Here is a 14,241-nt window from a genome sequence, read left to right on the forward strand (position 1 = left end):
ACGTAACTTGACAGGACAATGATTGAATTCAATGTCGGCAATTAATTGCGAATCCTCGCGGTCTTTACACCGTGACCTTTGAATGGGGATTGCCTGGGAAACGACGTGTTGCATCGCATTCCACTGCAGCTATTCCGTCGTTTTCCATCTATATACTCGAGACTTTTCACGATTAAAATACATTGTCTACAAGATGGAAATGAATACCTCTCATAGTGAATTTCTCGTATAGTGGATAAGAAAGTTCCAAATAAGCAAAACTTACACTATATTTGCAAGTAAATAAATTTTTTTTAATTTCTTGAAACAAAAATCATATTTTGGAAATATGCAAAGTATAATTTCAAACAAATTATTAAAGTGAATACAAAATATTTTATAAAATTATCGTATAAAGGAATTTGCATCATGGATTTGTAAAATTTTTGTTTTTTCTTTGATTCTCTTTATATTTTACACTGAAAAAAGAATCTACTAATAATAATCTTGCTTTGATGAAATAATTTTAATTAAATGATTAATATAATCAAATATTTAGTAATTATGTTAATAATAACCAAACTAATAACCTATTACTAGATTTTTTTTTCAATGCAGAACATCGAAGTTGTAGTAAAACATTGATTTAATTAAATTAATTATTTATATAAATTTTGGTGGTAATTATTTTCAAAGTGTTAAAATCTTTATATAAAAAATATATAATAATAAAATTATTCAAAAAAATATATAAAGTTGTTAACATTTCTTCCTAATAAAGAACAAACATGAAGGACTGTTTATTTAAAGTAGGAATGTACAAGACAATATATTCGTAGGACAAAATGAAATTTATTAATATGATCTGCAGATTAAATTTTATAATAGAATTGACGTAAGAATGTTAATACTTAGTTCTGAAAGCGGTTTCCTTCAGCTCATGCTCGCGTTTGCAGAAGGAGCAATGATTGTCGGAGCACGATACCGGCCGGTCGGCAAGGTGCAAAATGGAGGTGGCTCTCGCCAAGTCACATCCCCGTCGTCGAAAGGCTCCTTTTACGTGGCCGACTATAAAGTTGTTCTGGTGATCGCGCGCCCGCCTCAGAAACACTCCACCCTCGAACGAATCGACCAGCTTTCACGCCATGAAATTGCACGTGAGTACGCAGCCGTCTTGTGTCACTCCTTTTTCCTCTCCTCGATCTCGAAAGTCTTCGCGCGATGTCAAAAAATAGAGGACAATGTGGAATGCATACGCGTACGACTTTTTCAGGAGTCGCCGCGTTTCCCTACGGAGAACGGTGATGTAGACGAAATGAAGTCGCGTGCGCCTAATCGCGCTGGATACACAAGCTGGACATACCAGAGATAAATTATGCGACAATTTAATTAATTAGCGCCAATCGTCGTCGTTTTGCGCTCATTCGTTCTTGAACATTTTCCCGCGTATCCGCCGATCAGATGTTTAATCGCTGTGTGAATCGCTCGTTGATATGCACGGTGCGCGTGTTCCGCGATACCGCTTCTCGTCGCGTCAAGAACTGGAAAAAGTGCGGAACCAAGTGTCGCGTGCACTTAATTGCCATGTGTTGGGAAATATTTTTTTTCGTTCAGATATCAATTGAATGACGAATCCATTTTGCCTCTCGCTCGCGCTCTTCACGTGTTCGTCGCGAAGATTGAAAATCACTCTCGCAAGACTTAAAAACGGGAAGTCGTTCGTTTTGTCAGAGACACCGGTCAACCGCCTTCCGTCGAAAGGTAACGAGCGCGAATAAGGGAATGATGAATGTCGTGCACTTAATTGCATCGCTGGATGTCGTAAGGAGGGTGACGATTCGGAATGCCGCTTAATTACCGCGGTCACTGGCCGGGAGTACATTTCACGACCTAAATTATCAGTCGCGGATACGAGCAATCAGGCTTTTGCAATCTTGCCGCAAGCTCACGAATCAGGATTTCAACACGGAGATTAGCTCGGACATCTAACCTGTCGACTTCGCTGTCACTCCACGTATTCTCTTTTTTTTTATAAAAAATAAACCGACGAGATACAATAGACTCTCACGAGGAGAAAATGACAGAAATATTAAAAAATGCAATAAGACCAAATATCTATTAAAATTGAATATTGCTGTAAAACAATATTAATACAGGCTATTTTTAGCCACTTGCAATATCATTCTTTTTGGTCGTAACTTTTGCGCATAAACGGGAGAACATTCATATGCAGGTTTCAATAATCAGTATGCGTGTCACGGCTCATTTACCTCGCGAAATGTCGCTCGGTTTCCGCGTTCCGCGAGATGAAACTCTCGCGCAATGTTTGTCGTGCGTGCAATTCTGGAGTTGCATTTCGTCCCGTCGCAGCGGGTCGCGGACATTTTCAAAACGAGTCGAAGTCGATCTTTTTTCTCAAGTAATCGAGTCGGGCGTGTCCAGACGATTAATGTGTACCTCGCTTTCTACCAGCCACCGTGTAACGCAGCTTATAGCTCGCGTTCTATCGCCTCGAGTCGCGAGTCGACTTGCACTTTTCTCCTTTTTTTCTTCCACCTGCCTTTTTGTCTTGCGGCCGCGTTTCTAACGACTCGAGTGCGTCTTGCGATCGCGAATGTGTTGGCCAGCAACGTGCTCACCTTTTCCTCGATTACCGTGATTAAAGATTCATGCGCTCGCGAACTTTCCCTTTCCAGCTTCCCGGTGCAGGTTGCTTGATACGCTTCCATATGTGCAACATAGGACGTGCCGTAAGACAGATTCAGGTTTAGTGCCACGCGCATTAGATAATGATCTTTAATCGTCTGATTGCGAAATTGAAAGCACTTAACATCGAGAGTTCATAAACATTTAAATGTAATAATGTTACATTCCGATTGTAGTTTATTATAATGACTAAAGAGATCAATATAATAATAAAAAATATAATTTTATTATCACCTACATTATTAGAAAATAATGATAAAAATTGCTAATAAATAAGTAATAAATAATTTTAGTTCTTCTTTTGCATAATCGACTTTCTCTATTATTAACGACACCTGAATCATTTCTGACGTGTAAACCATAATCGTATTTTATGGTGTTATATCTTGAAATTCTGTCATAAATCTTTTGTCATAGGTTTTATTACTGACGGCACTTCCCATGTGCCTGGCTGAATTCTCAATCCAGGGGCCTAGCGACGGACACCGACGGGCTCAGGGTCTTAAGTTCAGCGAAGAGAAAGGAATCGAATACACAGATGCAAGTGGTAAGTTTAGATAAACGTAGACAATGCGATTGGAGGTATAAAAACGGAGAAAATGCTCGTATTTGTTCTTTTGTCCGTCCTTCAGAATATTTCTTTTTTTTTGATAATTTTTATACATTTTTTTTTAAATCAGCAATTGTTACAAAATAAGCACACAAATTTATATTTACATATTTATCTTTTGTTTGTTTTAATAATAGGATAAAATTGTCTATTATGAGATAACTTTTTTTAAAGGCTTATTATTATATTATAATTATTTTTTATATTATATTATTATATTATTATATTTTTTATATTTATTATATTATATTATAATTATATATTATAATTTATTAAATTTATACCAATAACTCCTTGTATATCAAAATTATAATAAATACATTTAAGTTTTATTGCCAAAAGTTAATAACCGATAGTTATACTTTGCTGTACATAAAATTTTTTTATTAAAATTGCCGATTTTGCTAATTGAAAAAAAGGAGTTCCTGATATGAAACACAAAGGTTTTTTTATATGAGATGAGTCTTACAGACTTGAACTTTACTAGGTTCAAATTATAATTTAAGAGACCTCAATGAAAAACTTTATTATAGCATTTTGAAAAATTCTCTGAATAAGCAATAATAAATGGGGATTTCTGAATGTCTCATATTATCAGTTTCACACTTTATGGTTTCACGTCTGGTTTCATCACCAAATCTAACATTTATAATTAAGTAAATTATCACATCTCGTATTTTTCTATTAATACGACTTTACTCTATCACTGCATGCAGAATTTATTATCAAATAATTGTTTATTTTATAATAAACAAAATTTAAAAACTTATCTTAATAAATCTTGATAACATTCAATTAAAAAAAAAATTTTTTTTTCCAATGACTGCACGCATGATCTAATAATAAGTTTTTTATTAAATAGATTTCACTTTAAGAGTAATAAGTTTATGATGGTACCAACCACATGCATTTGTTAATGTAGCAGAAACCTCGCTACCTCATATTAGGAACCTATCACATGATAAACCGATTTTACCCAAGCTTAATTTTTCTAATTTTACAATTACACTAATAATTTGTCTGTATATTTTTTACGTGATATCCCTAAGTATTTGGTTTTTAGAGGGTGGGGGAGCGGGAGACTTCACTATTCAAGGTGCTACTGATGGTAATAGCAACTTCAGGATCCAAGGTGCTACGGACGGGCACTCGAATTTCCAGATTCAGGGACCTTCGGACGGTGGATCGGCGACTTACAATGTAGAAGGACCGATCGATCGATACGGTCAGCCCACGGCAATCCAGGGAGCTTATGATGCTAATCAAGCTTATGATGTTAATCAAGCTAACGCGAAAGCGCTCCAATACAACGATCCCAGCGGTACTGTCGTCAACGTTTTGCTTCACGAATTTGTCACATTGTTTTCAAGCACAATCGAATTGATGTGAATATGTATCGAAAGGTTACAGGGTAAATTGGAGATCGTACGATCGTCAAGCACGTCCGCAAGCTCAGCAGCAAATACAGTACGCTGAGCAAGTCGCGGCGCCGGTTTCGCGACCCGCGCCCCGACAACGAGCGCATCAACCACGAGCGCAACCGCAACCGCAACAGCAACAGCAAGTTGCGGAAATAGCTCCAAATTACAAGCCGTATTCCAACGCACCGCCGCAGATTCAGCAACTGCTCCAGTTCCAACAGCAAATTCCGTACATCAATATAATTCCAGAACCTTACAGGTACGCAGCAATCAAGATATTAGATGAAATTGTATCTTGACATTTTCACCTTATTTTTTATTGATACAAAGTGTCTTCAAGTGTTGTTTTATAACTGAGATACATAGTTTCAATAATCCTTAATCAAATTGCAGATTCGACGAAGAGGCTGCGGTACGAGCTCAATCGCAAGCAGTCCGGGAACACCTTCAAAAGTTGGCACAAGAGGCTGCAACCGCGCCCTTACCTGAGCCTATACTCGCGTCTGCAGTCAAAAGTCCTCGTCAAAAGTCCCCGCGGCCACTTCAGGAGCGTCCAATCCTGGAGCAATCGTCACGCGGCCACTCTAGAAGCAAACGTCAGACTCAGCAGCAACATCGCAGGATATCTCAGCCGCCGGCGGAGCCACAGCCTCAGTATTCGACTAATCTGCCTAATCATTTGCGCGAATTGCTGAAATTCCAGGCGCAAACGCCGTACAACATCATCGCTAACCAGATCGTGTACCGTCCAGACAAGCCGTACGTTCCACAACCCGTGCAGCCGCCACAACAGCAGCAGCAGCTACTGCAGCCGCAGTCTCACTCTCAACTTCAGCCTCAGCCTCAACTTCAGCCTCAATCTCAGCTGCTTCAGCCTCAATCTCAGCTGCTTCAGCCTCAATCTCAGCCGCTACAACAAGCGCAGTATCAAGGTCAGGGTGGCGCTTACCAGGGTCAGGCTAGCGCGTACACGCAGGCTCTTGTACAGCCTTCGTACAATCAAAACCAGCAGTATCAGAATCAGCAGCTCGGCTATAACCAGCAGCAGCCTGGCGTAAGACCCGTAACCGAGAATCAGTACTGATCGCCTCCAAGGTGTCTTTATCGTCAATCTTTCCGGCAGGGCTGGATTCTACTTTATAATGTGATAAATTACACCCGAGTTTTTCCTAACATATAATTTGATTATTAAAAAAAAATAAATTTATTAATAGATAAAGGTAGATCTCTTGAGTAAATATTTTGAGAATTTAATTGTTAGTTTTATAAAATGATTACAATCAAAAGAAAATCATAAATAGTTTCTTAAAATTTTCTAAGTTCTTTTTGGTCTTTCTAAAACGAAAGAAAAGAAATGCTTTGTTTAATGCAATATTTGTTAAGTAATAGATATTTATATGTTTGAATGAAGCGATAATTAACGATTTTTTTATAAATCAATTTTAATATCAACTTCAATTTATTATATAAAATAAATGTATCTATTTCTTATTTAGTAAGAGTTCTTAGAACTTGGGTTTTAATGTAAAATTTATTTTATTTTATTCAACAAGTAAGAAAATATTTTGACAATAAATTTTATATCGCAATCTTTAACACTTTGCGAATCTACATAGGAAATATATTTTACAGACCGTATACAACCGGAAGTTTCGATATATTTTAATGAAATAGAAACGAGATGACGTTCGAAAGTTTTTTTTTATGGCTCTTATGCAACGAAAATTAAAATAAAATTGAATGTTATACTTGTGAAAACATTGATATATTCAGATGAATATTAATATATGTTTACAGTAAAAATATATGTAATAAGTTTATGTATTATTATTTTTTTATACTTACATGTGTACATGTTTTTAAATAAAATATTTGCGATTATAGTTTTGCAATTTATACTTGCTTCCTTTCCAAAATTTAGTTATTGATATGTAGGCCTGAAAGAATGTATTTGGAGCGGTGTTACAAAAAATACATTTTTAAAATTAATTATAGGTATAGTTACTCACTCGAAAAAAAATACTTAAAAGTTCATTTGTGGGATATAAATTTAATTCACCGAAATAATTCTTTATTTAAGTGCAAGAAAATTATAGAGTTAGAGGAAAAATAATGTCATATTTCTAGATCAAAATTGGAGCACATTTATTTATATTTAAAAGCAATTTCATTCAGTAATACAATGGCCGTTTTTTTTATAACCTTTCGTCATTTTTTGGACAGCTACATAATTCCTCGCATGTAGATCTCTGGAGATTTCTCAACAAAATTGTTGAAGATGATTTTTGCAATCCTTCCCAAAAAAAAGAATGCCTTACTATTAAGAAAATGCTACAAGGATCGCTGGGTGCGGTAAAATATTCCAGTCAAGTTACAATATTTTTTTTTTGAGTGATTAAAGAAACATAAGATTTGACGTCCTAATGGAGTAAAATGCCCTTTTCATTCACTAATTCTAAGCGGTTTATTTGGGACTGCAGTGGTTTTTTTTTAGTTTGTCCAATTAGATACAGTACTTGTTTAAATTAAACCGTAAATTCTTTAAAAGAAGCTTATAATACCCTTCTAGTTTCACCAAATATATAGTATGACCTTTCCGGGATGAAGCCCAGGCTTTGGAGTGGTCAACGCGCCTTTTCTGAGCGTGTTTCTTTAACCGTTTTTTCACCATGATGTAAATAACCTATTTCTCTTTGCTCGTCACAATTTGTTTTAAAATTAAATTTGTGTCGTTGCATTTAAATAACGAATTACAAATGGAAATGCAATCGGTTAACTTTTTTTTTTACAAATCATGCGGTACTCAAATATCAAGACGATTTACATATACAACTTATGCAAATACTCAATGACGGTTACATGATAAATAAAGTATCTCTGCAAGTTCTTGCGTACCATAGATTATTCGTAATTAAAGTCTTGATTTCATCATCATCATCGACAGTTGACCAGTGCGCTTTTAGTCAACTGTTTAAATATGTATTTAAACTCTCAAAATTGACGAGTCTTTTCTAATAAAATTAGAATTGAGTAGTAACTAGTCAAATAGTTAAAAGTTAAAGTTGAATAATAAAGTTAAAAGATTAATAATTTTTAACTTAATAATATTAATTTTACACAATTTAAATTTAAATTTCAATTAGTCATTTTTAAAAAACAAACTTTAATTTATTAATTTTTTCTTAAGTTAAAAATTCATTTCCGTGTAAAAAAAACTATTATAAAAGAAAAAGTATATTACTTAAAAAAACCAATTTTTTGTTATTTTATAAACTTAATTTACAAATAAAATATTAAATTTATTTGGTGATTTTCATTATAATTGAAAATTTTTAATTTAATTTAACTTAATTTAATCATAATGTAACTTTTCACTGAATCAGTGAATTTATCGTTCATATAACTTTTAATGCAACTAAAATAATTTTGTAAATCGTTAACTTTAATTTAATTTACTTAAAAAAAAAACATTAACTTATCCAACCCTAAATAAAACAAAGTAATATCATCTATTGAGGAAATATGAAATTATTTTTCTTCTCACCCAAGAACGTCATCTTAAAGTTTGCTCACCTATTTCTGAAACATACCTTGTATATTACGCTCTCGTGGTATTATCCTTAAAATGGTCACATGTGCGCGATGTCGTATTATGTTGTAGCCCATGCACTTAAACGATGAACTCGATTTACTCGTGGCGAATACGGAAGCGACGAGTGCATTCGTTTCCTGCATCAGTACCGGCTTAACCATTACGTGACTGGATATAGTGTATACGTGTGTTATCCTTTCCATGGAACACAGATATCTATCACCGTACACCTTCGTTCATTCGTCGAGTACGTGGAATGCCACATTTCCATCGTGAACGTCGAGAGCGCGAGTAACCGGCACGTACTAGCGACTACAAGTTTCTTAGTATAACAGTGAGATTGATAGCCTTATAAGATAACGTTGTACATTCACGAATGTATCTAGAAGAATATTATGACTTATAATCTCTTTAAAAACTGAAACTGTGATCATTAATAAACATTATTATAGCTAACTAATTATCATAGCTAATTAAAAGTGAAGTAAAGTAACAAATTGAATACTGATTCTGAAAAATCAAACTATGTACATACATTAAAACATTTTTTTAAACTTTTGCCAAAGTTAATAGCAATTAATAAAGATCATTAGCGGTGTTCCAAAAAAACAAGAATAATTAGATGAAGAAATTTTATGGGTGAAATTGATATGTAGCTGTGTATAAGCGTAGAGAGCTATAACTAAAGAGAAACGAACAACTTTCACGTAGTTCGAAAATAATCGGTGATATAATGCACGATAATGTTTAGTTCGCTGGCCGCAGTCAACGACTCGACAGCCAATGCAAAATTTCGATTGTAAAATTCGAGGTTCAGTGCGATTACAAGGAAAACACAGGAGAAAAGAGAGAATACGGTCGAGCCACTTTCACGTAACGATAGCGCTGTAATCTACGATGTAATGTCGAATTACATAAACCTTGTATGAGGATATTAAATTTCACGCGGGAGAGTAAGGAATTTACTATCGTTGCAAACTTGTTAATAATTATAAATCGGCAATTTCTTTCACGTTTCATGTCACGTGCTACACATTATTTGATGCACGTTGGAGATCAAATATGTATATACGTATATGGATACAAATATGTGTTTATTTTCTGGAAAAAAAATTATTAAATATCACACTTTTGCGTTTTCTTTCCTCTTTCACTGTGCACTGCTGTAAATCAATAGCGAATAAAGCAGGATTTCAATTCTCAACTCTTAAAATGACCCTTAAAAATGGTGTTTACTTTTATATTCAATGTAATATGGGAATTATTTAAATTAATGAGTATTAAAAAGGTTATATTTTTTATATTTACAGTAATTTATTTTAATTAAAGAAAAATAAACAGAAATTTATTTTTATATACAATACACAATGTAATTTGTGTATCCACAATTTACTGAAAAATGTAAATATTATTTTTTGGAAAATATATAAAATTAATTTATTAATAATAAAAACTCTATCTAATTAATTGTATCTTATTTCTTTGATAATATTTTATAATAATTTACTGATTTATCTTAACTCTAATTTTTTGAACGTCTTATTAAGTAAAAATTGAAGTAAAATTAACACTCTATATTCCGTGAAACATTGTATGAAGGAGACAAACGCGTATCGCGTTGCATTTTGACTTTTCTGCAGTGCAGGTCACTTCCTGGCGCAACTGGCGGCGATAGTCAGCTAACACGGGGCACGTTGGTTCGTTGAATTGGATTACGTGATGTCGGGCGGGGGATTTGCACGCGAAAAAAATCGGTCGAAACCCGTCCAACCATGAAAGCTGGTGGTGGCCGACGGCACAGTTCGGCTCGCAACGACCGGGCCCCATATAGAAGTGCGTCGCGACGCGGCCGCCAGTTTTGTCCCGCTGCCCTTAGGATATCGTCGTTCAGCAATCATGAGATTCCTTGTAAGTCTTGCGCGATCGCGACCCTAAAAGTCTCGCGCGGAATTTCGCGACGCGATGCATGCGCTTAGAAAGTGCCGATCAAAATCTGATCCGTGGAGCGATCGACGTCCGAGCGAGTGTGCTCGTTTTTGCTTTCCAATCTCACGTTGATCGTAAAATCGTCGCAGTTTTATTCCTAAGTCTACATAATCGTAAAAGAGAAAAAAAGAGACGAAAAGCAAAAACTTTATCGCTCGCTGACTGTCAAGTGAAAAACGTGTTAAATATCTCCATTTCAGAGTATAAAAAATTGACCGAACCGAACGCTCGCATTTAATGGTCTCCTTTTTATCCTTATTTTTTGTGATGGTGTTAACACGTTTGGCATGTTGGTTCGTTAAAAATATAAAAGGAAGTTCGCTAACTCTTCGGTAAAGTAACTCTTCTCATTTTTTTTCATTCTTTTCTTTTGAAATTTATGACCGATTTCCCTAAGATTTTTTGTTATGCGCTCTATTATGTTAATCCTATTCTATGACTTTTATTCAGAAAGAGTCAAGGTTCTAGATATTTTATTGACGATTTGAATTACAAAACGTTAATATAACTTTGCGTGTGTAAATAATGTTATTATAAAATCAATAACGACTTTATTTCAAGATATATGTTCGTTATATAATACCTCAGCGAGATACCATGCACGCAATCGTCACGCTTGGAAAATGTCGTATTGCATTTCTTCTGATATGAATCGAGATCTATTGAATGAAAAAGTATAAGCTAGTTGAATTTGCATATCTACGATTGATACATTTCTCATGATGCAAATTACGACGCCAATGAATGAATAATTAATGTCAGCTAAGAAAAATCTTATTTACGTATGCAAATAAAAATTTATCGACTTTCTAAAATTTCCATTTTACATTGAAATGTATAAATAATTACGCACATTTGTCCGATTTTTATTAACGCAAAAGAATCTACGCAAATAGGAACGGTTTTACTAAAATATCTCAAAAGTTGAGTTGGTACAGATCTAAAAGTAATTTCATTGAATCACCAAAGTAATTATGTAGGACGCTCAAGTTATTAGAATAACGAAACTTTTTATCCTTTTAGCATCTTACATAATTATTTTGGTGACCCAACAAAATTATTTTCAGATCTATATCTATGGATCTATGTCTTATAGTTATAACTAATTAAAAAAAAATTTTAAGATACTTCAATAAAATCGTCCGCGAATGTTTTGAATTTTTGTGTGTTCAAAAAGGCGTTATTTGATACATTACTGTTTTTCAGTTCTTGATCCTCTTTGTGGCTCCCGTGTTGGCCACGGAATTCAACAGTGAGTAATCAATTTAATGAACACTTTATATTTTTTTCATTTTTTTTATCAAATAACGTGAAACTTTCTCTTCAATAATTGAAAATTTGTATTTGTTGCTAATTATCTTCTAGGTCACATTCGGGAACGCAGACAGTCATCCAATTACCGAGCTTACAATCAAGCACCGGCGGCAATCAAGCAGATACTAGCCGCGCAGCAGTATCGCGATCCGATCGTTCATCTCCCGCCGCAACCGGTGCCGAATCTGGGGCCCGCGTCGCCCATCGAGCCTCAGTTAGTGCAGCAAAGCCAGCTGGCTACGTATCGACCGAATATACAAGTAGGTCAGGCGCCTCAGCAGCCAACCTACAAACAGATCCCCGTAAGACCAGCTCAGTACAATCCGCCATCCGCCGCTCAGCAACAATACAATCCGCAATACCTTGGCAATTATGCGCCGCAAGCGCAACCACAGCCGCAGCAGCAACAAGCCGCCCAGACCAATTATCAGTATTCTAGAAATTTGCCGCCGCAGCTCCAACAGCTCGTGCAGATCCAGCAAAACCTGCCTAATGCGATTCCGCAAGGACAACATCAGGGATAATCTGCCTAATTAGAGCGGAACGACGATATCTAAAAGACATCGGGCGATTTTCTTTTCATAGAACATCGAACCTTCTTTTTCCAAGAACATCCATCATTTCGTATCACTTCACCCATTCTATTCATCACATTTTACAATAGGCGAATTCGTAATCTATACGTAATCTTCACTGAAATGCGAGGGTATTAGTAACTGTTTATTCCTATTCGTAAATATTTTATTACAAATGTTGATCTGTTCGGACGAACTAAATCGAAAGAGTTAAGTTAATAGTTTTTATTTTTATTCTAATAGTTAAAAAATATTATTTTTCTGTAAGAAAGTTACATTTCTGTAATAATTCGTGTCATATTTTACATTCATTTCACTTTCACTTCACACATCATTGCGTTCATTTCACAATCGCACAGAAACCTTTATACCAATTTATAAATTTATGGTAATGTGTATGAGAATTATGTGAAGAAAATTTGCATAAATAAATTTCATTCCAGTTTTTCCCCATTTAAAAATCATACAAATCGTTTTATAATCTCGAATCGTCGGTCTGAGACTATAATCTTACACCGTCATCGTTTATGTCAACTTTGAGACGTATGTTTGTCGTTTAATTATGCACCCCTTTATCGTCCCTCTCGCATCTACCGGGCACTTTCGACGATCATCGGGGCAACTATCGCATTTCTTTAAACTGAATTTGTTCCAATGAATGAATATTAGCCGAAAACATATTTCCGTCGACAAATGCATTTATAGAGAAGACGCTCGTACTCATAACGCGCGGCATAGCTCAGCCGAGAAATCCGAGGGTATCATCGCACCGATGGTTCCGCACAAGGGGCGTATCTGCGCGTCACCACGCCGGCAGGACAGGCCGGAGAGATCACCCCCTTGCGCGTCATCCCCTTCCCGCTGCCGTGATGACAGCGCGGCGGCCCGCACGGACGAATGCAGTCTTCACTTCGCGCACCCCAGAGAGGCGCACGCACCGCAGTCACACCATCCCACCCTGCTCCCCCTACCCCCCTAGCTGCCGATTCTTACCTCCGTGCATCCCGTGAATACGTGCCCCCTCGCCGACAAACAGGGAAGAGGATTAGCGAGTCCATTAAAGTCGCGGACTCTATTATCCGGAGGGCACGGCCACGGTGACATCAACCGCTCGCCATTGGCGTAAACCATTTGGGCCTTCTTGCGAATGACATTCACCAGGTTTAGGGCTTACAAAAAGAGAATTTATTCTTATAAAAAAAGAACATTTTTAGTAACTTTACTTATAAACGTTCTGATTTATTTTTTGTATCAATGGGTGTGATAATTACTTTGAAAAACTGCGTCATGCTCTATATATAATATAATGTAATTTATTTATATAATAGACTTTATTTTATTTTATTTTGTAATCTATTTTACGTTGATGTATATTTACTGGTGCATTTATACATATAATAACACAATTGCATTCATACAATAAAAGTACAAAGTATGGATTAGAATTTTATATTGAAAGTGGCGTAGTACCTATAGTTAGAAAATTGTTGGAAAACGTGTGGGGAAAGAACGAAAAAAAAATCGACGCCACTGAAGAAGAGGGGAGGGGGGAGTCATAGAGGCAAATTACAAAGGGAGGATTACCGGCAGCTGGGCTACCAAGCAACCATGTCTCTTTTGGCTCTCTCGCGAGCGAGCGAGCGAGCGAGCGAGCCATCCACGTCGCTCAAGAGCTCTTTGTCCTTCGACGCATTGGTAACATAATTATCGGAGTTATAGCAAGCCAAAACCCAAGCCGCATCCGAAAGGGGTGACGAGCGGTTAGGCTGTGACACCACGTGTACGCGCGTACACGTGGAATGGGTCTATTAAGCATTGCAGATTTACTGACGAAGCTGCCGAGTCGCGCTCGACGATTTGAGAAATGCGTTCTCAAAATATTTGCCGCAAAGTGTAAAGAATGCATACCCAGTATTACTTCCCTTTGTAATTTTACATTATATTTAATGTAAAATCACACTTGCTTACGCTAATTTTTTTCAACTTACATAACGTTCTTACTGGCAGCAATTTATTCTTTTTACTATAACGCATAGTTAAAATAAAAATATTATATGC

At 35.9% G+C, this 14,241-nt stretch overlaps 2 protein-coding genes across 2 annotated transcripts; both read left to right on the forward strand.

The window, feature by feature from the left end:
* The first annotated feature begins 1,004 nt into the window (after positions 1-1,004).
* LOC105198189 (ataxin-2 homolog) lies at positions 1,005-5,935 on the forward strand. The gene is made up of 5 exons (XM_011164840.2): positions 1,005-1,136; positions 3,103-3,232; positions 4,359-4,616; positions 4,699-4,975; positions 5,110-5,935. Exons 1-5 carry the CDS (start codon positions 1,125-1,127, stop codon positions 5,798-5,800), a joined length of 1,368 nt encoding a protein of 455 aa, XP_011163142.1. The 5' UTR covers positions 1,005-1,124; the 3' UTR covers positions 5,801-5,935.
* Positions 5,936-9,998: 4,063 nt separating this feature from the next.
* Positions 9,999-12,644, forward strand: LOC105198190 (activating signal cointegrator 1 complex subunit 2 homolog). Its single transcript, XM_011164842.2, has 3 exons — positions 9,999-10,216; positions 11,501-11,546; positions 11,660-12,644. The coding sequence occupies exons 1-3, from the start codon at positions 10,205-10,207 to the stop codon at positions 12,130-12,132; spliced, it is 531 nt and encodes a 176-aa protein (XP_011163144.1). The 5' UTR covers positions 9,999-10,204; the 3' UTR covers positions 12,133-12,644.
* The last annotated feature ends 1,597 nt before the right edge of the window (positions 12,645-14,241 follow it).

This window comes from Solenopsis invicta, chromosome 12 (assembly GCF_016802725.1).
Source record: "Solenopsis invicta isolate M01_SB chromosome 12, UNIL_Sinv_3.0, whole genome shotgun sequence".
NCBI lineage: Eukaryota > Metazoa > Arthropoda > Insecta > Hymenoptera > Formicidae > Solenopsis > Solenopsis invicta.